The 27,105-nt window shown below is 44.5% G+C and overlaps 1 protein-coding gene across 3 annotated transcripts in view; it reads right to left on the minus strand.

Annotated features, from left to right (window-relative positions):
* ADGRG2 (adhesion G protein-coupled receptor G2) overlaps window positions 1–27,105 on the minus strand; it is a 138,350-nt gene that overhangs the window by 46,332 nt on the left and 64,913 nt on the right. For all 3 annotated transcript variants that reach the window (XM_059157977.1, XM_059157978.1, XM_059157976.1), the window contains exon 4: window positions 1,462–1,497. In XM_059157977.1, the coding sequence (XP_059013960.1) occupies window positions 1,462–1,497 (36 nt within the window). The remainder of the gene's footprint in view (window positions 1–1,461; window positions 1,498–27,105) is intronic.

Below are 27,105 nucleotides of genomic sequence, written 5' to 3' on the forward strand. Positions count from 1 at the left end.
TTAGTGTGGCTCTCCCCCGGGGAACCCAGGACCCAGGCTTTGACTGAAATCGGTGGGTGCCTCCAAATCTCCATATCCTCTATTTCCATGCAAACAGGATTTTGCTAAGATATTACCATCATTAAGTCAGATGATGGCTACTGTACTAGGAGAAAAATACAGTGGTTCATTGCACCCTAGGAACCTTTAACAGCAAGGGGGCAAATTGGCACAGTCCAAAAAGCTTGGGCTTCGGAGGCTTGCAGTCCTGGTCTGAATCTTCACCCCATCCCCTTATCACTCAGAATAATGATCGTTATTACTTCTTGCGGGTTTACTCTGGGCCAGGTGCATAGGTCATCTCCTTTCACCTTCATGACTACTTACGAAGCAGATACTATTACATTCCCCGATTTATACATGAAGCAACGGAGGCCCAGAAAAGTGAAGAAACTTGCCCAAAGTCACACAGCTAAGCAATGGGATGTGGAGGGTGGTATCCAAGCTCAAACATGAGTAGTTTGCTTCCACAGAATGTGTGAACATGAGCAAGTTTTATCCTCTCTGACCCTCAGTTTCCTCATCTAGAATGTGGATATAGTAATTCCTATACTGCAAGACTGGAAGCTGAACGAGATGTCCGGAGACTCCTAAGCATGTGGTATGTCCACAAGAAGTTAATAGCTATTGTAACTAATTTCATTTAAATGAATTAACAGCAGCAGCTCATTTTCATACAACTAAGGATAGAATGTGAATGGACTGGCTCCTTACCATAAAAGATCATTCTACAATATACGGTATACCAGAAAGAACACAGAAGGAGGCGGCAAAAAAGCCACGTGCTGCCTGTGCCTGATGGGGGCAGGGAGTTGTGTGACCTTGGGTAAGTTACTGGGGCTTCACTGTCCCATCAGCTCTCACCATATGGGGCTAGACCACTTTATCCCTGACTTCCGGTTCTGGTTCCAGCTAGCAGTCGTGAATGTGGGTTCTAGTCCTGGTTCCTGCCAATAGGGTCCTAGTGAAAAATTTCTCTTGATTGCCTTCCCATTCTCAGGAGGGCTAAGCCCTCAGAAGTCCTTTGAAAAGTATTTGTTCAGAAGTGCCTGAGGAAGTATACTGAAGAGAACATCTCATGCCTCAAATATACAGGAACACTGGGCAGGTTTATGTTCTTAATACTCTACGGGAGACCTATGAACAAGAATACTAAAAATAACGTTGAAGAACTTAAGCAGTTCCCCAAACGAAAACCCACAATTTATTCCTCAGCTTTGTCCATATATGTGGGGGCACCAATTTGCCTGTCCTCTTGTCTGTGTTCGCTATTGACTTTTCAGGTGTAGGTTTAATGACAGAATTAAAACAACCTGCATGGAGAAAAGCAATTTTGCTGGACCTGACCTCATGCCCTATTGCGTGAGGAACATTGAGGCTATTTTCCTGAAATTCCCCAAAGTCGTGAAATAACAGTCTTACCAGATGGTGATAACAGACTGGAATTATCAGCATTATCTGTTGAGGAAAAAGGTGATTTAAAGTTAGTTTAGTTTGTGCATGAATTTGTAGATGAACAGCTTGAACAGGAGCAAATGGAAAACGAATCGCAAATAGCTACCAAAAGAGGGCACTGTATGACTTTACAATTATTTCCAAAGGCCTGTTGTCAGTACTCGACTCAATTCTCTCCAGACACATACATCTCTGGTGAAGCAATTCTTCCAGTTTAACCTTTGACAGTGCTCTCTGTATTCTGTCATATAATGATTTTGTATATTTGAAACTGAAAATGATGACTGAGAACTTCAGTTGTTGGCTGGTATTCATTAAAATTTGTACAAGTAAAGGGGCGCCCAGATGGTTCAGTCAGTGAAGCGTCGAACTGTGTTTCCACTCAGGTCATGATCTCAGGGTAGTGGGATCAATCCCAACCCCCTCAGCAGGGAGTCTGCTTAAGACGCTCTCTCTCCCTCTCCCTCTGCTCCTCTCCTCTTGGGCTCTCCGCCTCTCCAAAACAAAAAAGTTTTAAAAAAAAATCTTTTTCGAAAAACAATCTGTGAAAGTAAAGGTATAGGGGCGCCTGGGTGGCTTGGTGGGTTAAAGCCTCTGCCTTCAGCTCAGGTCATGATTCCAGGGTCCTGGGATCGAAGCCCGCATCGGGCTCTCTGCTCAGCAGGGAGCCTGCTTCCTCCTCTCTCTGCCTGCCTCTCTGCCTGCTTGTCATCTCTGTCAAATAAATAAATAAAATCTTTTTTTTTAAAGATATATATGCATAAATGAAACTTCCATTAACTGTGCTTCCTTGTATGCCTATCTGCACAGCCTTCCTGTTACGCCTAGCAAGCCGCTACTTCTTTCTTAGGATGCCTCTGCGTTTATAAACTACAAGAACTGCTGTTACCTACTTTCAGAGGATGTTCAGATCCCCTTAAAAGGAATTCTATTTTTTCCTCTCTGAAAAACAACACACACTTACTAGCACAACCCGAGATAAATTACAGATAATAAACAAAAAAGAAAATTAAAACTACCTATAATTTCACCACCCAAATATAAACAACATTAATATTTTGGCATATATGCTTTGCTCTATGTTTATATGTACATCTACATATGTATATAGATTTATGAATATATGTGTATATATATGTGTTTATATGTATGAGAAAGTTCATATCACATCAATGATTTGTATCCCAATTTTTCTCTTGACAGTATATCCTGAACATTCTTCTCTATCATTAAACAATTTTCCACAATACTTAACTTGTGGTCACTGTATAGCACTTTAGTGACTGGATATACCATTAATTTATACCACAAATTTCATTTTAGTGGTACAGTTTTCCATGATTATCAACAATGTTGAAATAAATACTTTTGGCTAGGGGCACCCAGGTGGCTCAGTTGTTAAGCATCTGACTTCAGCTCAGGTCATAACCCCAGGGTGCTGGGATTGAGCCCCAAATCGGGCTCTCTGCTTGGCCGGGAGTCTGCTTCTCCCTCTACCTCTCCCCTGTTTGTGTTCCCTCTCTTGGTGTTTTCCTCTGTCAAATAAATAAATAAAATCTTTAAAAAATATATTTTTGGCTAAATTTTTGCAACACATCCTTGGCTGTGTCCCTCAGAAATTCCTTGATTTTATGTGTTAATAAAAAATTTAAAAATTAAAAAAAAAAAAAAGAAATTCCTTGATTTTGGCTGCCAAAATGCCCTATAGGAAACAAACCAATTCAGACAGCCCTCTGCAGCCATGAACGCTGCTCTCCCGAACTCTCGTCCATGTGTGGTATTACCTTGAAAGTTTTAAATTTTTTTAATTACAGAGGGAGGAAAGATTATTTCTATAGAGGTATCTTGAAATACAATTTTAAAAATAATATGTATGTTTGGGGGATGCTGGGGTGGCTCAGTAAGCTGGGCGTCTGACTCTTGATTTCGGCTCCGGTCATGATCTTGGAGTTGTGGGATCAAGCCCCGTGCCCACTCAGTAGAGTGACTGCTTGAGATTCTCTCTCCTTGTCCCTCTGCCCAGCTCAAAAGTGCTCTCGCTAAGAGAAATAAATTGATCTTTAAAAAAAGGGGGGGGGCTGGGTGGCTCAGTGGGTTAAGCATCTATCTTCAGCTCAGGTCATGATCCCAAGGTCCTGGGATCGAGCCCTGAATCGGGCTCTCTGCTCAGCAGGGAGCCTTCTCCCCCCAGCCCTCCACCTGCCTCTCTGCCTACCTGTGATCTCTGTCAAGTAAATAAATAAAATCTTTTAAAAAAAATAAAGAATACGTATGTTTGGAAACTAAAATTGCACAGTGAAACATATCTGGTAGGCTCCACAAGCCTATTTTTCCGAAGTGGTGGTAGGGTACTGGGATCATGAAAACACACGAGCTTAAAAGCAAGACCGATTGAGTGTTCAAGTTCCCAACTGTGCTGCAGCCAACAAGGCAAGCGTATGCAGAGTGGTCAGTGCCTCGATGCCTCAATTGAATTGGAAGCGCCTCCTCTTATTTCTCTGTCCTTCAGCATCTCCCTCAGGCTACTTTAATATTCCACCAATTAAAGAGTCAGTCGAGTGGCTCAGTGGGTTAAAGCCTCTGCCTTCGGCTCGGTTCATGATCCCAGGGTCCTGGAATCAAGCCCCGCATCAGGCTCTCTGTTCAGTGGGGAGCCTGCTTCCTCCTCTCTGCCTGCCTCTCTGCCTACTTGTGATCTCTGTCTGTCAAATAAATAAATAAAATCTTTAAACAGTCTGTCGAGTTAACAAGAGCTTAATTTTTTAAATACTCTTGGGAGCACTAAGGGGAAATCACTTGTTCACACCTTGGTATGAATTACCTCCAGTTGGCTGAATTCTTCTAATCATGTAGTAAAGACCTACCATACTGGGCCATGCTGAAAAGTACTGGGAAGAATCAACATTCAAGTATGGGCTCCTCTGAGAAGGACACGTACCAGTGTGGGCAAGGGAGGTGGAGTGGGCCGGGAATGTGCCACGGGCCGGGAAGAGCATGAGGGCCCTGAGAAGAGTTCGGTAACAGGAAAGCAGGGTGGAGACTGATGTCTGAGGCCAGCAGAGGCTTATACTGCTGCCTCTACAATTTTGCCCAGGGGCTGACCATAGCTGCCAATGGTTCCAGCCTCCTTCATTGCCAAATCCCCTGACCCGCAGGCAGAGCTGGCCTCTTCCATCTTGGAACCGTGCAGGGCTCCCAGCAACGATCTACACTGATGAAGGGAGGAAATCTGGCTAATAAAAGCCAGAGATTTTTAAACTCTTTTTGTCCTTTTTTTTCTTTTAGCATTTTTTTTTCCCTAAGGGCCTGTCTGCTTAGTGACTAACATTTTATTCACTTTTTTCTGTCTCTCATTACAATCCTCCACATCACGCCTTCTAGTCCAAAATAGAGACGCCCCCATAGGCCTTGCATTTTCCTGACTATCAGCCTGTTTCTCTTGGGCTCTCTCCTAACTCACTTCCCATTTGTTACAACCAAAGAGGTGGTCGTCATTTCCACTGAGTCATATACTTGAGCTCCATGCCATTCTTAGGAGACAAAACATTTCCATTGTTACAAGGATTCATAAACAAAGAAAAGAAAAACATTTAAATTTTTCAGATTTTCCTTTGGAAAATTACAAAGAGCACATTTTAAAGCATTATTCATTTATTAAGCTCTCATTTAAGTCAATAAATAAAATTCTTGGGGGCGCCTGGGCGGCTCATCAGTTGAATGTCCCACTCTTGGTGTCTGCTCAGGTCATGATCCCAGGGTTGTGGGATCCAGTTGGGGCTCCACGCTCAGTGGGGAGTCTGCTTGAATTTCTCTCTCTCCCTTGCCCTCTGCTCTTCCCCGCCGTGCTCCCTCTCTCTCTCAAATAAATAAATCTTTTTTTAAAATTAATAAATAAAATTATTATGATCTGTCTATAAAATTTACTCAGTATGACTCTAGTGATTTTTTTTTTTTAAACCAAGTACATATATTCCAATTATGATGTCCATGCATATGCTTACAATGAAAGCCAAAGACAGGAACTGGAATCTCAAGAAACCAAACCCTTCAATAGTCTATTATCCTCCGTCACCTCCCTGGCACTTTCTTTCCTCAACCCCAATCCCATGAGGCCAAGTGTGGTCTAAGCACTGCCAAGTGAACGCCTTACTGTCTTTGCCTCTCCAACTCCATATATCCCAGAACTCCTTTATCACCAGGCATCATTTCCATACCTTTTGAGTTCTTGAATTTGATGGTGTTATTGGTAACTTCTGCCAAATAATTTAAGATGGAAATCTCCGTGTATTAGTTTCCTGTTGCTGCTGTAACATATCACCATGAGCTTAGTGGTTTAAGACAACACAAATGTGTGATGTTAGAGTTCCGTGTCAGGAGTCCAATATGGGTCTCACCAGATGAAAATCAAGGTATCAACAGGCTGCATTCCTTTCTGGAGGCTCTAGGAGGGACTGAGTCCTGCTTATCTGGGTCACTACAGAATTCAGTTCCTTGCAATTGTAGGACCAAGGTAACTCATTTACTTGCTCGCTGGAAATTGAGAGCCATTCCCAGATTCTAGAAGCTTCCCACATTTCTTTGTTCATGCCTCATTCTTCCATCTTCAAAGACAGCAACGGTGGGATGGGGTGTTAGGGGCTACTCCTTCACCTGGGGCATCCTTCTCTTTCACTCCTCTGCCGCCTTCTTCCACTTTTAAGAACTCCCAGGATTAGATCCTACCCACCCAGGTAATCCATGATAATCTCACACTACTTAACTTCCATCACACCTGCAAAGTCCCTTTTGTTACGTAAGGTAAGATCCTTGCAGATCCTAGGCATTAGGACAGGGACATCATTGAGGAGCCATTATTCTTCCTACCCTACTCAGAAATCCAACTGTTTTTTTAAATTATTATTATAGAAAATATGCAGGGCACCTGGGTGGCTCAGGTGCTTAGGCAACAGCCTTTGGCTCAGGTCATGATCCCGGAGTCCTGGAATCAAGTCCTACATAAGGCTCCCAGCTCCACAGGGAGTCTGCTTCTCCCTTTGACCTTCTCCACTCTCACGCTCTCTCTCACTGTCTCTCTCTCAACTAAATAAATACAATCTTTAAAAAAAAAAAGAAAGAAAGAAAGAAAGAAAGAAAGAATATGTAGGGCACCTGGGTGGCTCAGTCGTTAAGCATCTGCCATGATCCCAGGATGCAGCCCCACCTTGGGCTCCCTGCTCATAGGGAATACTGCTTCTCCCTCTTCCACTCCCCCTGCTTGTGTTCCCTCTCTTGCTGTCTCTCTCTCTCTCTCCCTGTTAAATAAATAAATAAAATCTTTTTGAAAAAGAAAGTATGAGCTGCAAGAAACCACCCTCTGTTGGGAGGGGGGAGGAAATCCCGCACGTGAAGGGCCTGGAAACCTAGAGTTCGTCTCAGCGGTAAAGCTGAGTGTATAAATCACGCGCTCACTCTTGGATCCTTACCTGACTCCCCCCCCCGCCCCGCCCAGTACTCTTTTCCCGGTAACATGGGGCTATTGCAAGGGACTAAAGCGAGATGGTGTCCATGTGATAAGCAGTGGCTGGTGCTTCCTATGAGCCAGCCTTAATGCCTCAATATGCACTTATTATTTAATGAGCCTACAACTCCATGAGATACGTGAATTCATCACCATCAATCCATTTGAGTGCTTGAGAAACAGTCTGGGCAAGGAGCCCTGGGCCCCTTCAGGAACTCACTGTACAGCTGACATTTGAACGCAGCCAGTCCAATTTCAGAGCCAACCCTGAATCTCTATTCTATCCTGCTTCCAAACACAAACTCTCTGGACCATAAATTAGTATATAAATGTGGGGTATTATTAATATTCCCTAATTGCTCTCTTATCTGACCCTTCTTCCCATGGCCGCTGTCCCCTTCTAAGCCCAGGCCTTGATAACCTCCTATGTGAGTGAAATATTAGAACTCCAGAATCTTCTCATTGGAAAGGATCTTTAATGTTCTTGACATTCACCTCCTTGCCCACTGCAGTAATCCATTCAACACATGCATACCACTGGCTCACGACTCCAGTTTAGCTGCCAGGCAAGCTCTATCCCACTGGCCAGGTAAGTGGAAATCACACTAAATTTTTTGAAAGTTTGAATTACTTACCAACATTTAGAAATCAGATGATTTCAAATGGAATTCCAAATTTTCACCTCTTCCAAATTGGGAGTTTTAGAAGATAACCTCCTTGGGTCAGCCCTCTGGCCCCTTAGAGCATGCTCTGGCCACAAAAGTCAGTGGAGGTGGCTCTCTCCTTTTTATCTTAAGGTTTATTCCTTGACTACACCACTCACTGCCACTTGTCAAACACACACTATCTGGCACTGCTACTTAACTTTTCTACTGTATATCTCATTTTCCCAACTAGACGCTAAGCGGCTTGATGCTTTATTATCCTCTAGGAATCCGACAGTCCAGGGCCCTGAATCTGGTAAATGTTCAAAAATATTCTGGGACTGGGGCACCTGGGTGGCTCAGTCACTTAAGTATCTGCTGGAGTCAGGCTCTCTGCTTGGCAGGGAGTCTGCTTCTCCCTCTGACTCTCCCCACTCTCATGCTCTCACGCTCTCTCTCTCAAATAAATAAAATCTTAAAAAAAAATATATTTTGAGGGGCACCTGGGTGGCTCAGTGGGTTAAAGCCTCTGCCTTTGGCTCAGGTCATGGTCTCAGGGTCCTGGGATCGAGCCCCACATCGGGCTCTCTGCTCAGTGGGGAGCCTGCTTCCTCCTCTCTCTCTCTGCCTGCCTCTCTGCCTACTTGTGATCTCTATCAAAGAAATAAATAAAATCTTTAAAAAAAAATATTTTGAGACTGACTGATGACATCATTAAGGAGTCTCCATCAGTCAGGGATCAGTCTGGAACCCACTGAGTGGTAGGTAGTACAACAGCAGGAATTTAACATAAATAGTGCAAGGAGTCAGGACCCTGGGGTACAAGGCACAGCAGAGGAAAGACAGGGAATGGATCTGAGAGCCCTGAGGCAGATCTATGAAGGAAAGATTTGAAAGTATTTCTTGGACAATTATTATTCAGAATCTGAAGTTTGGAATAGTAATCATAATTACCAATCACAGCAGACAGATCTTACAAATGTGTGCTAAAATGGCCATTCGAATACACATCATGAACAACATAAAAAATTCAATGACCCTGAGCTTTCACTGCCTACAACCATGACCTCAGTTACATACCCTTTATTGGCTTTTCTATTTCTTCTAATGTCTTCCTCCTGTTCCTTCACTCCTGATTCCTGAAATCACCTTCCCAGCAAACGACCTGCATGCAAGTCAGGCGAGGTCACGGCTGACCGTTTCTGATGTTTTCAATTTTCTGCCGACTCTTGGATGCCGTGGGGGCCCGTACAACTTAAAATGGGAGGCGGCTGCTTGTCTCAGACCTGTGACTATAGGAACACGAATGAAGATTTCCTTCCAACACACGTGCCCCAAGTTGAATGGGAAAGATTAAGGCTTAATCTCTGATGAGTGCATCTGAAACAGATACGACCAGTCCCCCTTGCAGGAATATTCTAGACCCAGCTGAAACTTGTAATCTGGTGGCCTTCATTCCCTGGATTGAATTACTATTCCATAGAGAGAGGATTCAAAACTAGGCGCCACGCCTAGGCACTCCTATATGGGAACCCCAAACAAAACAATATTGTTTTGTTATTACATTGGCTCTTCAGGGCTTGGAACAACAGATACTCTTCCAAGAACTGTATTTTCAGAGTTTACTACATAACCAACAAAACGAACGAAAACATTTCTCCTTTGGCACAGCCCAAAGTGTTTACTCGAGCTGTGACCATCTCACGTCACACTGCTCAGGAAGGTCTCTGACATACGTTTTTATTAAACGATTAATAATGACATCATTAGAGAAGACTTCAGCTGCGAGCTGGTGGAACTTCCCCAAGTGCAAACAATCAGCAGTTCTTGATGGGCCTTGGCCTTTAGTGAACGCTTCTGAGACGGACAGTGCACCCTGGCTTCTTCACGGAGTCTCCGCGCATTCCCATGGAACAGATGCCCTTCTAGCCGGACCTCATCTCTGACTCTGACTGTCCCCTCACTCAGCCACAGGGCACTCCCTGCTATTCTGCCAATACTCGGGCCATATCCACACTTCGCACTTACTGTTCCCTGTGCCTGGAACACTTGTCCTCCCAGGAGCCCCCTGGTTTGTGCCCTGGTGCTTCCTTGGAATTCTGCTCATCAGCTTCGCTGAGAAGCTGATCCAGACCACTCAATTTAAAATTCCCACATATTTCCCTGTTTGCCTGACCCTTTCAATCTCTTTCTCATTCCATCTAACGAGTATGTACACATTTATGTATGTATGTGTTTTTCTATTTGTGCACACTCACACAGGCGGCGCTAAGAGAGGGCATCTCCTATTTGTGCTCCAGACCCTTCACTCGCCTCATCATAGTCCCAGCCCTGTGTAATCGGTTAAGACTTTTTTTTAGGGGCGCCCGGGTGGCTCAGTGGGTTAAGCCGCTGCCTTCGGCTCAGGTCATGATCTCAGAGTCGTGGGATCGAGTCCCACATGGGGCTCTCTGCTCAGCAGGGAGCCTGCTTCCCTCTCTCTCTCTCTGCCAGCCTCTCTACCTACCTGTGATCTCTCTCTGTCAAATAAAATAAAATAAAATCTTTAAAAAAAAAAAAAAAAAGGACTTTTTTTAAGCCTCCGAAAGCCTATGTTCACTCCCCTGGGGGCAAATACTGTCCCGGGAGAGAATGCATGTTCAACGCTTATCTCCACTTATTCCCAGGAGAGATGCGGCTTAAGGAAAGCAACATTTGCTTGGCTGCCCTTCTCCTCCCTGATTCCCACTCCCGCCTAGAGTAATTCTACTGTGAGCCATGGACATACTCTTTCGCGCCAAAGCAACTCTAATTTATGGGTTAGCAAGAGTTTCTTGTAGTTTTAAGTGCAGAAGTACCTGGAAATGCAGGGTGGGGGCGCTACTGGCTAGGGTACAGAGTTTTTTCTAGTCTCCTCTTTTTTTTTTTTTTTTTTTTTTTTTTTTTTTTAAATTTTATTTATTTATTTGACAGAGAGAAATCACAAGTAGATGGAGAGGCAGGCAGAGAGAGAGGGAAGCAGGCTCTCCGCTGAGCAGAGAGCCCGATGCGGGACTCGATCCCAGGACTCTGAGATCATGACCTGAGCTGAAGGCAGCGGCTTAACCCACTGAGCCACCCAGGCGCCCTTTCTAGTCTCCTCTTAAAAAAAATTTTTTTTTAATGATTTTGTTTATTTATTTGACGGGGGTGTGGGGTGTTGAGAGCACAAGCGGGGGAGCAGCAGAGGGAGAGGGAGAAGCAGACTCCCTGCTGAGCAGGGACACCCCCCAAGAGACTCAATCCCAAGACCCTGAGGATCACAACCCAAGCCAAAGGAAGATGCTTAATCAACTGAGGCACCCAGGCGCCCCTAGTCTCCTTTATCACACCGCTCTATGCCAGCTCACAATCGAGCAGCGATCCACTTAGCATCTTAGTTTACGTTCTCTGGGGGTACAGAGGCTAAAAGAAGGACTTGGGTGCAAAACACCCTCCCCACTCTCCCCAGCCCCTACCACAGAACAATATGTATTGTTTTACACAGCCATGAAATAAATACTGCGGCCGGAGAGGATGCTGCTGCAGGAGACTGGCCAGGCAGGACGCGATGAGGACCTGAACTTGTGCTTGGGAAGCTGGCATGAAAAGAGGTTCAACAGACATTCTAAGGTAAGACGAGAGGATGGGGGGGTTCCCCTGGATGTCGGGGTGTGGGGGAAACAGGAGTCAACCCCAGCAGTCCATGTGACTTTGCCCTGAATCCCTCAAGTGTGGTAAGTAGGTCACGAACGAACATAGACTGTGAAGCCCAGATGACCTAAGTCCAAAGCCACCACTTGTTAATTCTGCACAACTTTTGTAATCTACCACTATGTAACTCTGGACAACATCATTAACCCACCCGCACTTCAGCTTCCCCTCTGGAAAACAGGGATGACAATAATCACAATAGGACATACTTCATCGGTATGTATGAGGAGAGCACACAGAAAAACCTGCTCATGTCTGTAATTAACAGGATTGTGTGCTCTGTTCCTCGTTTTCCTAGTGACCTTTCTAAAAGTGGTTTCTCCCTTCTGTTGAGCAAGAGCTCCACTTCACTTTCTTTCCGTTTTCTACCCTTTGCTTCTGATTATCAAATACCCTTGGAATCTCTTTGGAAATGTAAGGAAAGCAGCAGAAGTCAAAGGGTTTCAGGAGATCAGGTGACTGTATCTTTGGTTTCTTAAGTTCTTTTTTTAAGATTTTATTTATTTATTTGACAGAGAGAAATCACAAGTAGGCAGAGAGGCAGGCAGAGAGAGGAGGAAGCAGGCTCCCTGCTGAGCAGAGAGCCCGATGCAGGGCTCGATCCCAGGACCCTGGGATCATGACCTGAGCCAAAGGCAGAGGCTTTAACCCACTAAACCACCCAGGCGCCCCGGTTTCTTAAGTTCTTGCACAAAGTCTAGACCCCGCACAGTTTCAGGCCCAAAGTGAAGGGTACATCCAATTGTGATATTATTAGAGTGCCCTCTAGTGGGATGCCCGGTCTCCCCAGGAGTGACTGACAGGCTTCTAAAAATTAACATTAGTTTCTTTTCTAATTATAACAATAATAATGTGGGTTTATGTGGAGAAAATTCTAAACCACAGAAAAGTGGAAAGAAAAACTTTTTAAAAATACTCATACTCAGGGCGTCTGGGTGGCTCAGTGGGGTCTGGGTGGCTCAGTGGGTTAAGCTTCTGTCTTCAGCTCAGGTCATGATCCCAGGGTCCTGGGATCGAGCCCTGCATCAGGCTCTCTGCTCAGCAGGGAGCCTGCTTCCTCCTCTCTCTCTGCCTGCCTGTCTGCCTGCTTGTGATCTCTCTCTCTCTCCATCAAATAAATAAAATAAAATCTTTAAAAAATAATACTCATACACTTTCTACTCAAAGATAATAATGTTGGCTGGCTGTAAGGCTCTTCGGAATATCTTCGGGCCAGCTGCAGAGCAGAAACAATTAAATAGAGCCTTGGGAGATGTTAGCATCATGTTTTACTTAGAACTATTAACAGATACAAAATTGAGCTCGTTAGCGTTCCAGTATGTGTGGTGTCTCAGTAATGGAGCATCATGGCGAGGCTAAGTTGTAATTCCCAGAATTCCCTTTTCTGTAGGTTTCTGGAGAGCGTAGTTTGTGAGAGCGCTTCCTGTGGGACACGTGGACAGAAGAGGAGCAGCAGGGGCCTCCCTGCATCCGTGTGAAGGCGCTGCCAGCCTGCAACTGCTCCAGCCACCCCCCACCCCCCCACATCTGCTTCAGCTTCGACTACTGGGTGGGGTGGACTTTTAATTTCGTGCTAAGCGCCCAGCTTCTGCGGGAGAGCCATACCACCAAGGTCACAGGTAACAAGAACAGGTGTAAGTTTCAGTCTGTTTCATGGCTACAACTCACGCCCATGGGTTCCAACCTGTTCCCATTGTCACCCTTCTTCCTGCCTCCCTGCTGCCCACCCATGGCAAGTTCTGGCACCAGATGTGAAGACAACAGCTTTACAGAGGCCGCTCGGCCAGCTCCCGTGGTTGTATAAGGTCAAATCCCTGTGACAAATTCCTTAGAGAGAGAGAGAGAGTGTGTGTGTGTGTGTGTGTGTCCCTCCCTAGTGACTCTCCTCCTGTGACTGAACCGTGACTTACTCCATATACAGGAGAAAAATTCCGAAGCAATTAGAACAAATGGCCTAAGCTGCACGGTTCACTACCATAGCCACTAGCCACACGTGGTTACTTAAATTTACGTTAATTCAAGTTAAATAAAATTAAAATCCAGTTCCTCAGTCATGTTTCAAGTACTCAACAGCCCCACGGTGTTGGTAGCTACTGTATAGGGCAGCACAGAAACAGAACCCTGCCATTGCTGGAAAAATCTCCATCACTGTGTTGGTCTCTAGGGATACCGGCCGGTATTACCAGAGTTCCCACACCGTGTCAGATGCATTACAGGCATTTCCGCAGGCATCACCTCCTTTAATCTGCGAGTCATTCTTTTTTTTTTTTTTAAGATTTTATTTATTTATTTGACAGAGAGAGATCGAAAGTAGGCCGAGTAGCAGGCAGAGGAACAGAGAGGGGGAAGCAGGCTCCCTGCTGAGCAGAGAGCCGGATGCAGGGCTAGATCCCAGGACCCTGAGATCATGACCCAAGCCGAAGGCAGAGGCTTAACCCACTGAGCCATGCAGATGCGCCATCTGCAAGTGATTCTTGAGAGATACTGCTACTTTACAGATAAGGAGACTGAACCACAGTGAGTAAACACCATGTTAGAGTCAGAGTTAATAAATGGTACAGGTAAGATCTGACCCCAGAAAATCCAGAACCTGTAGTTTTCACCATATGCCGAACTGTTAAAGTCCCAGCGGCCCAGGTTGGAGCAAAGGAAGTGGATGGCTCTGGTGGGCCTCTCGCACTCGAAGTACTCTCTCAGTAGCGACCATCACCCCTCCCCCAGCTCGGACCTGGGTTCTTAAATGATCTCAAGAAAGAAGGGGCACCTGGGTGGTTCAGTTGGTTAAGCGTCTGCCATCAACTCAGGTCACGATCTCAGGGTCCTGGATGAAGCCCCACATCGGGCTCCCTGCTCAGTGGGGAGCCTGCTTCTCCAATAAATAAAATGTTTTTTTAAAAAAAAGGAATTTTGAAAGAAGAGATGCCTACCCCACTCCACCAATGTGGGGTAGAGATGCCTACCCCACTCCTTCCAATGGCAGGACGAGATGTACCAACAACCCTGGCGAGCAGGGTCACAGATGTATTAGTTAAGGTAAGGCAAACTGCTGCACTAATTAAATTCTAAAATCTCAGGGCCTCAAAAAAATAGAAGTTTCTTTTCCATGTGTAAAGTCCAATCGGCCACCTAGAGTAGAGAGAAGGGTAGGGCAGAGATGGGGCATCTACTCTACGCAGTCATTCGGGCCCAGGAAGACAGAGGCACTGCCATGTCGACATGAAAATTTTCCAAGTCTGCTCTGGACAGCAATAGCCAGCCGGCAAACAGGAGAAGGGAGAGTGAGGGAGATCGGGTTGGGAGAGTTTTATGGCTAAGCCTGGAAGTGGCAAACACTGTTTCTGACACCTATTAACCAGAACTCATGGCAAGGGAGGCTGGGTGATGGAGTCTAGCTGTGTGGTAACGAAGAAAAAAAAAAATTAAAGTTTGGTGAGCTGCCAGCCAGTCTCTGCCACATTGATTTAATTTGAGTGCTGTGGAGTAATTAATATCCATTAAACTAATGATGGGACAAAATTAATGCTAAAATTACTCTCCCCAACCACTATTTTCTTTTCCTTTGCCATGATATTGACAAGTCAAAAATCAAGGAATCAAGAGGAATTGGAGGAGGAAGAGTCCCTGCCACTTTGCAGCTAAATCAATGAATTCCCTTCTTTGTGCCTCGCCTCCCTAGTTTTTGCTCCCAACGAACCTCCATATTTTGATTTTTTCATCACACTCAAGAGTAGGACTCCCATATGACAAATCATCTCTATAAACAGCTACATACTAGTAAAAGCCACCAACAAAGGCTGGAAGTATGGATATTCCTGTTGTGACCTACGTTAGAAAAGCTGCATTTTGGGGGCACCTGGGTAGCTTAGTTGGTGGAGCATGCAACTCTTGATCTCCAGATAGTGAGTTCAAGCCCCATGTTGGGCGGAGAAATTACTTAAGGAATTTTTTTTTAAATCAAAGAAAAAAAAAAGTTGTATTTTTGAGTTGCCTCTATTTTGAGGCTGTGTAAACCTTACCCTTTGCTGTAGCACTCCTGGATAGAAATCTCTCAGCAGGGCTTTTGGCCTGTGTATATTAATGGCTCGTGTTCTAACGTCCTCACCATATATTTTCTGTGGCTTGTCATGAGCTTTGAAAGACTGATTTGGCGGTAATCTCCTCCATATGAATAAAGTGCCCATGTCCCTTTATTTCCAATGGATGAATGAGCATGCCTCCTTAACCAAGCTTTGAATGTGATTAAGAGACTGGGCTCCTGGGACGCCTGGGTGGCTCAGTCGTTAAGCATCTGCCTTTGGCTCAGGGCATGATCTCACGTGCATGGGATCGAGTCCCGCATGGGGCTCCTTTCTCAACAGGAAGCCTGCTTCTCCCTCTCTGTCTGCCTGCCAGTCCCCCTCCTTCTGCTCACTCACTCTCTGTGTCAAATAAATAAATAAATAAATAAAATCTTTAAAAGAAGAGAGAGGCAGAGAGAGACTGGGTTCTTGAGGGAGACTTAATTGCGTTCAAATCCTGGCTCTGCCTTAAATAAGTTTTTAACATTTCCCTACTTGTATTTGTGCATCGGTAAAATGGGGGTGATTACTTTGCACAAAGTTACATTTATAAAGTATTTTATCATAGTTCATCAATAAATCATAATTGTTACTAATACAGATTTTATGATTCTGTGCTCTTGGATAAAGTTCACTTTTATGTAATAATCTAGTTGGGGTTTTTTTCCCCTTAATGCAAACAACAGATCAATAACTCACAGAGGGGAACTTAAAAAATCACGAAGCTGGGTTGAGCCTCCAACTTTTGATTTGGGCTCAGGTCATGATCTCAGGGTCATGGGATGGAACACAGGGTCGGGCTCTGTGCTCAGCACAGTCTGCTTCTCCCCCTTCTTCTGCCCCTCCCCAACCCTGGCTCTCTTTCTCAAATAAATTAACAAAATCTTTTTTAAAAAATCGTGAAGCTGGTTTTTGTCCAAAATTTGCACATATGTGATTTCCACCTAACCATAAAACATTCTTATCTATTCACTAATGCTTAATTAGCAGGACTATCTATTATAACACTGTCAACTTTCCACAGCTTAGGACCATAGGAAGGCATCTTCTAGAAAGATCATGGGGTTCCATCTCTGCATTACACGTCACAAAACAGAAGTTCATAGAAACCCATCTCAGAGGCGAAGGAGACTTGAAGAATGACCTAGTACAATTTTGTAAATCTAGAAACTGGGCCTAGGTAGTCACTTGGACTATATAAAACTATTTCAAAAACTGTTTACTTATCCACAATAGGCCGCATGAGAAAACCAGAGTGTGATTTTTTTCCAAAATTATATCCATATTGCTTGTCTACTGCTGATCACAAAAACTGGATACGATTATATATGTCTTTGCTCAACACAAAAATGGGGAAAATTTTTTTTCTTTTATTTATTTGTCAGAGAGAGAGAGAGAGAGAGCTTGAGTGAGAACTAGCAGGGGGAGTGGCAGGCAGAGAGAGAAGCAAGTTCCCCCTGAGCAGGGAGCCCAATGCAGGACTCCATTCCAGGACCCTAGAATCCTGACCTGAGCTGAAGGCAGATGCTTAACCAACTGAGCCACCCAGGCAACCCAAAAATTTCTTTCTTAAATAAATCACTTGAAAGACAGTATATTTTAGGAGTTGGGAGTTCATTGGAAGAAAAGAATTATAAAATATATCATGGGTAAGGAAAAGACTAGAAACCAAACTAGTCCATCCACTGCGGGCTGTAAGTGAGAAAGCAAGCTCAAAAACATGAAGGGATTTGCCCAAAGTTTATTCATTTGTTACAATTATTTTTAACGATTTATTCATTTTATTTGAGAGAGAGAGCACGCGCAGGAGAGGCGGGGGAGTTTTAAGCTAAGCGCGGAGCACAATGCAAGGCTTGACCTCAAAGACCCCGAGATCACGACCTAAACAGAAATGAGGAGTCCGACACCTGACTGACTGTGCCACCCAGGCACCACCATTTGTTACAATTTCTTAAGGCCTACTGTGTATGTCAGGGACTGGGGTTACAGCAGAGAATAACACAAAGCCCCCGGCCTCAAACAGAGTTTATAGTCTAGTGATGTTATGCAACTCGCTTGAAAGTTTCAAAATTCTACTTCGAAAATATCCTATAACTGAAAATTTTTTGCTAACTCAGATACATCCTCTCCTGTCTGCCCACTAAAACCCAAAATGTTAGACCTTACTGTGGACCCAAACCAGTGTAATAACAAGTCATGTATTATATTAGGAGAAGACTATATAGGTATAATACAACACAGTATAAGAAGAGCCACGTGCTCAGTTCTTACTCATTCATTTAGTGAGATAATTATAAGCAATTCTAATTTATTCACCAAAGCAAGACTACTGCCCATTTCATATTTCCCACTTCTCTTCTTTTAACAAAATTTTACACTATTATGAACTACAAAAACAAGAGAGTAACTTCTCCTTTCAGCTTTGTATACTCCTAAAAGAAAATAACACAATTGCCACAGACGTCACCGCAAAAGCATCTGCGATTTATACTGATGCTTTTTTACAGCACTGTGATCTTATGAACACAAGACTTCTTGCCAAGATCAATGTGTTTCTTATGATTTCCTTGAGTAAAGATATGCCTGCATCAAGGTACATTTCAACAGCGTGGGTTTTTTTTTGTTTTTTGTTTTTTTTTTAATTTATTTGACAGACACCGAAAGAGAGAGAACACAAGCAGGGGAAGTGGGGGAGGGAGGAAGCTTCCTGCTGGGCAGGGAGCCCGATGCGGGGCTCGATCCCAAGACCCTGGGATCATGACCTGAGCTGAAGACAGATGCTTAACCAACTGAGTCACCCAGGCGCCCACAAGAGCATATTCTCTTGGACTATCAACTTACTCCCTAATAGACTAAATCAGTGAAGCTACTGCTTTTACTCTTCAGATATCCCTCAATCTTTATCTGGTCTTTTGGGGGTACAAATCCATCTCAGGATAAATGAATATGGCTAAGTTTTAGTCCAAGTTGCAGAAAAATCGTTTTCAACAGCTTCAGGAACTAAACACTGAGGAAGTGGTTAAGGACACAAGTTCTAGAATCCCACCACCTCCACTTTCCAGCTGTGTAAACCTGGAAGTAACTCAAACTGTGCAAAGCCTCAGTTCCCTCATCGAGGAAGTAAGGGATTAACATTTGACTGTTGCTACAGATCCACTAAGGTAACATATGAAGCATTTATAACGACATGACGGGTAACATGACTGACCCTTAAACATGGTTTTGAACTGAATGGGTCCACTTACACACGGGTGCCTTCAATAAATAGAGCCAGTACTGCAAATGTATTTTCTCTTCCTTATGACTTCTTTCTTTAAAGATTTTATTTATTTATTTGTCAGAGAGAGAGGAGAGAACAAGCATGGGGAGTGGCAGACAGAGGGAGGGGCAGTCTTCCCACCTAGCAGGGAGCCCAATACAGGACTTGATGCCAGAACTCCGGGATCATGACCTGAGCCAAAGACAGACGCTTAACTGACTGAGCCACCCAGGCGTCCCCCTTATGATTTTCTTAATAATATTTTCCTTTCTCTAGCTTATTTTATCATAAAAATGGAGTGGATAATGTATGTAACATACAAAATATGCATTGATCAACTGTGTACGTGATCGGTAAGGCTTCTGGTCAACAGTAGGCTTTTAGTAGTGAAGCTTCTGGGTAGTCAAAATTATAGTGCATTTTTGACTGTGCAGGAGTCAAGAACACCTAAACCCCCTGGTTTTTTTTTTAAGAAGGAACTGTAAACCTTTGTAAAGTTAACTCTTATATTCATTAGAATGCTTTCTGAGGCAAGTCAGAGAATACCCGTTTGAAAGTATCATAAACATTAAGGACATTCATTGAGACCACTTAACAAGAAATCCAAAATCAGACAGTTCTAGGAGTGGTCCCACAGCTTGGGGAGACCCAGGTCCTTTCCTTCTTTTTTTTTTTTTTTTTAAAGATTTTATTTACTTGACAGAGAGAGACACAGTGAGAGAGGGAACACAAGCAGGGGGCAGAGGGAGAAGGAGAAGCAGGCTTCCCACTGAGCAGGGAGCCTGATGCAGGGCTCGATCCCGGGGACCCTGGGATCATGACCTGAGCTGAAGGCAGGTGGTTAATGACTGAGCCCTCCAGTCACTCCCCCCACCAGGTCCTTCCAATCCTTCTGTTCTTTCCTCCAGGGACTCAACGGCTTCAAAATCTCGGGTTATTCTCATTTTCCACTGGTACTCGCTACCTCCTTTCAGTGTTTTTAAGATGGCTACCACTGGGGCGCCTGGGTGGCTCAGTGGGTTAAAGCCTCAACCTTCAGCTCGGGCCATGATCCCAGGGTCCTGGGATCGAGCCCCGTGTCGGGCTCTCTGCTCGGCGGGGAGCCTGCTTCCCTTCCTCTCTCTCCCTGCCTACTTGTGATCTCTGTCAAATAAATAAATAAAATCTTTAAAAAAAAAAAAAAAAAAAAAAAGATGGTTACCACTGTTCCAGGCATCAAATCCAGAGATATAAATGTCGAGATATGGCCCTATACAGCAGAACTTTCTGCCATGATGGAAATATTCTACATCTGTATTGTCCAGTTCAGCAACCACTAGCCCCCTGTGACCACTGAGCACTTAAAATGGGGCTAGTGTGACTGAGGAACTGAATTTTTCATTTCATTTCATTTTGATTAATTTAAGTTTAACAGCCACATGTGCCACCTAGTGCGATCATATGGGACAGAGCAGGTACAGAGGAAGAACTGTTTCTCCTTGAGTCTCACCTATAGAGTGGAGAAATTTTTCCTTAAAGTCCCCCAGCAGCTTTTCCCATGTGTCTTTATTGGTCAAAAGGGAGTCACATGGCCACTCTTAAATCAAACTGGCAGGGACGCCTGGGTGGCTCAGTTGGTTGGACGACTGCCTTTGGCTCAGGTCATGATCCCGGAGTCCCGGAATCGAGTCCCACATCAGGCTCCCAGCTCCACGGGGAGTCTGCTTCTCTCTCGGACCTTCTCCTCGCTCATGCTCTCTCACTCTCTCTCAAATAAATAAATAAATCTTTAAAAAAAATAATAAATCAAACTGGCAAGAACAGCATTTCCATAGTTGGCTTAGAATAATTAGGATTTACTCCTGAGTCATGTGGAAAGGGGTAAGCACCCTATGAAGCCAGGGCTTGGCCAAAAAAGTAAAAAGCAAGGAATGGTTGTCATATAAATGATCAGTAGTATGTGCTGCACCGCTTCTGTTGGGTCTAGATCGGGGATCTGTAAACTACAGCCCATGGGCCAAAGCCTGCCCTCCAACCGAGTCTGTAGCAGAAGCTGTATTGGTGCCAAGCCACACCTATTTACATATTGCCGATGGCCGCTTTGCCTACCCCAACAGAGCTGAGTAGTTGCCACAGAGACTGTGTATGGCCGATGAATCCAAAAATATTTATTATCTGGCCTTCGTGGAAAATGTTTGCCAACCCCTGCTCCAAAAAGACATTCCTTATGATTAAAATCACCATTGTTAAAGGATTTTGGCTACAACAGAGTCAATTGGCCAAAAGCAAGCACATTGTACGGGCTGGAATAGAGGACAGAGATCTGGTGAGCTGCTTTCAGGAGCTTGATACTTTATCTTGCTGAGTAACTTTGAAAGTTACTCCATTGCTTTAAGCTTCAATCTTCTCATCAGCAAAGTGGGGGATAATACAATATTCCTCGCCTACCCCAGTGGGGACACAGGGAGATGATCTACGCGCAGGCACTCTGTAAGCCATGAAGACCTACACAAATATCCAGCTGGGTTGCTGCTGCCACTGCTGTTATTCATGCTCAGTCCTATGAGCTGTTGCTACTGGATCCTAACAAGAGGCACTGGACTTTTCCATGAAGGGCAAGGCAAGGATAGACCAGTGACCCGTTGATTCACCAGTCAGCAAAAGCCACTTCTGGAACTTTTATCAATTTAGCAAACAAAGAGATACACTGGCTTCTCTGTAACTTGAAGAGCCTCTGAAATCACATTATGTTAAAAAAAAAAAAAAAGTGGTTTAAAAAAGTATTTTCAATTGTTTCCAATTTCACATTAAGAATTTTGAATAGGAGGGGCGCCTAGATGGCTCAGTTGGTTAAGCCTCCAACGAGTTCAGCTCAGGTCAGGATCTCAGGGTCCTGGGACAGAGCCCCGCATCGGGCTCTGCACTCAGCAGGGAGTCTGCTAGAGGATCTCTCTCCTTCTCTCTCTCTCTCTCCACGCCCCCCCAAAATAAATAAAGAAATTTAAAAAAAAATTTTTTTTAATAGGAGAGCAGTCGTAAAATGGAATGGCAAAGAAGAGTGGTTCTCATTTGAAGCAGACCCCAAGGATCTCTGGTCACCCAGGACAATGAATTAGGAATCCGAAGACTCTCCCTGCTAGGTAATTGAACTCACAGAATGTGAGTGTGTGAAGGAATCCTAACAGGCAATCAGCTGAGCCCCTTCATCATATGGAGGCGAGGAAGCCATTCTTTAAAGGTAATCTAGCCAACCGACAGCCACTTCATTGAGGTCTATGCAAAATGTCAGAGGAGTAACATATGTTATATAAGAAATCACTGGGTCCAGATGAGAGTATTGCTGGTGATGTAAGTAAGCTGAAGGCAGAGACCTGCATTTTAGAGTATCTCTAGGCTTTACACTAGACTCAAAAATCAAAGCGAGTCAAACAACCAGTTTATTGAGCAATTACTATGTGCTGGACTATGGAGGATACAGAGAGGAAAGGGTTGTCCCCCTTACCCTCAAGGACCTGACTAAGTATTTCTTCATACCTGAAAAGATAAAACCAGGAGGAGGAGTGGAATTCAGGTTATGATGATCACCTTCAACAATCCCTAGCATAATGTCCTAACACATCTTAATATGTATTCGTTTTAGAGTTAGTTTAAAATTTATAAATAGAATTTAGATGTACAAAGAATAGCAACAATAAACAAACACATTAAAAATAAACTACCTGAGCTTCCACGTTATTTTGCAGCCTCCACTCCAGAGGTACAGGAAAGGGATCCCTAGACCCAATGATTTAAGGTGGCTCTTTCATTTGCTCTGAAACGATCTCCAGCTAAATCAATGTCTTTTGGATAAATGCACCATCTCTGTTTTGCCTCGTCTTCCATCTGGTAGTCAAGATGGCTTCCAGGTTGGGAATGGGGCGCTAGTTTCCTTCTAGCAGCGGGGAGAAGGGGTCCAGCTCTGTGAGCCCACCCTGTGTTGAACACTGGGTTCTCAATGGCCTCTCCAGAGATCTCCCTCCCCCTGTGGGGTTCCTGAGCATCCAGCGGGCATCCACCGCTAAAGACTATGCCCACTGGCCCCCATGGTCTATGCTCTCAGTAGCCCACCCTGGCCTGGGGGTCCCTCTCTTGCTGACCCAGGTCTCCTCAGTTCTCAACTCTGAGTGTCTGTCACATCCTTCATCAGACCCCTAGTCTAAATTGTCCACACCATCACTTTTGCAGCCATGTCCCTGCTCCTAGCTCACAACACAGTCACCCACAAGGAGCGCGAGGGCCACTCAGAATCCATCCTCTGCCCACAAGAGACAAGAAAGACTTGAAAAAGACACCATCTCCAGTCTTCTCTCTGCCTAGACACACTATGCCACCATCTTTCATCTGTACCATGGCCTCCCTGTTGATGTACAGGCTGCTGTGAGTTCTGACCAGGAGTTCTAAGTGCTAAGTGGGACACAATGTCCTCTGCTTTCAGTTTCCTCCTCAACCTACTCAGAGCCTCTACCATTTCCCGTCAGCACTTTGATCTGTCAGGGAAAGAGTCAGGGTCTACTAGCAGTGACCTCATGCCTGTGTGGGGGTAGTGGGAATTGGGGAGGCTGTAAGACTGGCTGAGCATCAGGTCAGTGTCATGGTATTCATAATTTCATTTGCACAGACAGAAAGTTGAGAGAGAAAGAGTGCACACGTGGTTTGGTACTGGAGGACAAAGTCACACAAGACAGGTTCCCTGTCTTTCAGGAGTGTTACAGTCTACCCTTCTACTGCTTTACCATGCACTGCACAACGAAGAACAAAGACTTGGATGGACAAAGCAGGAGAGTGTAAGAGGAAACAAGAGAGTGAGGCCTTGGGAGACAGGAATTATAGAGGAGTCTATCACTGGAAATGCCTGCGGCACAGAAAGATCTAGGTCCAGACCAGAGAGAAGGTTGGGGGATTATAGCTCATGAGCTCACCAAACTGGCTCAAATGTGTAATTGTTTCCAAATGGGGAAGACAACTCTACAAGGATGAAATTATAACCATCTTCCACTATTGTGTCATCTCACGCTCTGGAAAATAGTTGTACCTAAAAGAAGACCTCCTTCAAAGCCAAAAAAAAAAAGGGGGGGGGGCCTGGGTGGCTCAGTGGGTTAAAGCCTCTACCTTCAGCTCAGGTCATGATCCCAGGGTCCTGGGATCGAGCCCCGCATACGGCTCTCTGCTCAGCAGGGAGCCTGCTTCCTCCTCTCTCTCGCCTGCCTCTCTGCCTACTTGTGATCTCTGTCTGTCAAATAAATAAATAAACAAAATCTTAAAAAAGGTAAAGAAAAAAGGCATTGGTACGGGCCAGGAGAGCTAGAGGCTAGAGAGAAGTACAGTCACCAATCAAAGCTCATGTGGGCTTCTGGTAGACCAAGAATGATTCCCTCACGCATTGCCAAATTATACAACTGAAAGTATTAAGGTCTAAGAGTTCTCTCTGTTGGCCAGTGGCCTAACAAGAGTGTCAGACCTACCTCTCCTTACCGTCAAGAGCTACTGAGTCATCTCTCAGGCTTCCAGGGTAAAGCTACTGTGTTTGCAGTCCAGATCCCCCAGAGTCTGGGGGAATGTCTGTTCTCTAGCAGCACAGCCCGGCTCCTTCTCTATATTCTCCCCTCGCCTCAGTGACCTGTTCATTCAGTCTTCAGACACCTACCAGGCAGCCTGGTCGAGTATGAACAGAGCAAGCTATGTGCTGAAGGGAATCCTCTGAGCTGTGTGACTCTGCACAAATTACTTCATCTCTTTGACCCTCCATTTCTTCATTGTAAACTGAGACTAAAATTATCTATCATGATGCGTTTTTGTGAGGATTAAATGAGATGCTATACAGCAAGCACTTTGCAGGGTGTGGCCCAGAGCAAGTTCCCTGTCCTCATTACGTTTCCCCCCATTCGTTTCCCATCCGCCTCACAAACCCTCCTTCTGCCTTCTCACCTGGCACTGACAATGTGCTGAAAGGACTTGTGATGCAAAGGAAATGCCTAACGCTGTAACAGAAGGGTTCAAGAATAAAAAGACATGGATAAAGAGAAAAAGGAGCCCCGGGGAGAGAAATTTCTTTCCTCTGAAGAGATCAGGGCAGGTTTTATAGAGGTAGCAATATTGGGCTGGGCCTTGGACAGTTCATTTGGTTCCAAGTGGGGAGACCCCAGAAAGCAGAGGGAGGAAGTAGGGAAGTAAGATAGGGAAGCGAGTAAAGCCAATAATGGGTACATTAACGAGTGGATTACTACTGGTGGGCAAGTGGGGCACAACCCAACTATCTACTAGGTGAGTAGAACACAGCCCATCAAGGGACGAGGAAGCTGGCATAGGTCAACACCGACTCTCATCCCTCATTCTCTTGGAGTGTTAACTCCCTGGCACTTCTGGCTTGTTCCAAGGACAGGCCACGCTCCGTCGTATAGGCACAGATCATCTGCAATCAGAGGGACATGGGAGCCATCAGCACGCAGGCACTTTCAGGTTTACCTGCCCCATTTTCATCGCTCTTAAATATATTTTTTCACAAAGACTTATTTCTCCCGAGCTGCTTTATTTTGATGACTTTTTTCCCCTTATGTTTCACTTTCCTTCCTCAGCTACCCCCGCGGTGGAAAATGTACTGGAACGTGAGACTGAAGATCTAGTATCTAGTCTGACTCCACCACTTCCCAACCCATCATGCCCCTGGAGACATTTAGTCATTTGATTTCTGCTCTGCTGATCCCACAGTGATGTTTTCATGCCCCAAGAAGATGACGTGCGAGCACAGTTGACAGTAACATCACAGAACCACAGCAGACTCTACACCCCGTGATAGTTATCTAGAGAAGTTTTCTCTCCCTACTTCTGCCTTCTGCCCACTGTGGTCTTTGAAGACCACTACAGGTAGTGGTCTTCAAAGTGTAGTCTCCGGGTCCGTCACAATAGCACCTGGGAGCTTCTTAGAAATGTCCATTCTCAGGTCCAGCCCTATACCTAATGAATCCTCTCGGAGAGGGACCCAGAAATCTGTGTTTTAACAAGCCCTCCAGGGGATTCTTATATTTTGAGAACTGATGTTTTCAGAGCTTGAGAACTCTGGTTTGCAGGTTATGACCACAAAATTCAAAGCTGGCTACAAATTCCAGTCAGCCACTGCCTTAAACAACTTACTTATCTGAGACTCAGTTTCTCGACCTGGGAAATGAGGCTAACTTTAGGACCTCTCCTTCACAGATGTGGTTGAGAAGCTGAAGAGAGTGAGTATGTGTAAAGCAGGAGGGATCCAGCCCATCATAAGCAGTCAGGACACATTTGACTCTTACCACTTCTTTTTGTAAAGTATTGTGGCTTCTTGACAGGCCCTGGTGCCTGCTTTTTGAAGGACTGTCAACTGGGTTTTAACCTGTTGGGAAGTTTTCCATTTAGTTCATGTGTGTCTGTTTTCTTTACATATCATTGCTGACTGTCAGTAGGTATTTGCTTTATCCAAAGATTCCTTGATCCTGCCACTCTCCTCCAAGTAAGAAAGGCATTTCTCTGTGTGTCCTTGATAATTCTTCTTAAATAACATTCCTGGTGAGGATTCTTACCCTTTGGATAGCATTGTATTTTTTTTTTGGCAGTTGGTATCTAGAGATTTTGCTGCCAGAATATCTGGCCTTTTTGCTGTCTTCCTAACTTTTCTCTGTATTTCGTTCTAAAGATCCTCTCTTGTGAAAACCATGCTACTTCATTTGGCTGATTCTCTACCTCCCTTAACGCTTCCATGCAGAAGTACCTTCAATGGATGCTTTTAAAAACAAATAAACACCAGAAACAGACCCTCACATATGTGGTTAATTGATTTCTGACAAAGGTGCCAAGACGACTCAATGGCGAAAGGATAGTCTTTTCAACAAATAACACTGTGAAAAGTGGATGTCCACACGTAAAATAATGATGCTGGGGGGCGCCTGGGTGGCTCAGTGGGTTAAAGCCTCTGCCTTTGGCTCAGGTCATGATCTCAGGGTCTTGGGATTAAGCCCTACATCAGGCTCTCTGCTTAGCAGGGAGTCTGCTTCCCTCCTCTCTCTCTGCCTGCCTCTCTGTCTGCTTGTGATCTCTGTCTGTCAAATAAATGAATAAAATATTTAAAAATAAAAAAATGATGCTGGGCCCTTACCTCACACCATATACAAAAATGAACTCAAAATGCATCAAAGTACCTGACCACAAGAGCTAAAACTCTAAAACTCTTTGAAGAAAACGTGGGAAAGTCTTCATGACATCAGATTTGGCAATGGTTTTTTGGATAAGACAGGAAAAGCACAGGCAAAAAAGTAAAAACAGATAAATTGGACTTCTTCAAACAAAAACTTTGGTGCGTCAAAGCGCACTATTAAGATAGTGAAAAGACAACACAGAATTGGAGAAAATATTTGCAAATCACATTATCTGGTAAAGGATTTAATATATCCAGAATATATA

This window comes from Mustela lutreola, chromosome X, assembly GCF_030435805.1.
Source record: "Mustela lutreola isolate mMusLut2 chromosome X, mMusLut2.pri, whole genome shotgun sequence".
Lineage (NCBI taxonomy): Eukaryota > Metazoa > Chordata > Mammalia > Carnivora > Mustelidae > Mustela > Mustela lutreola.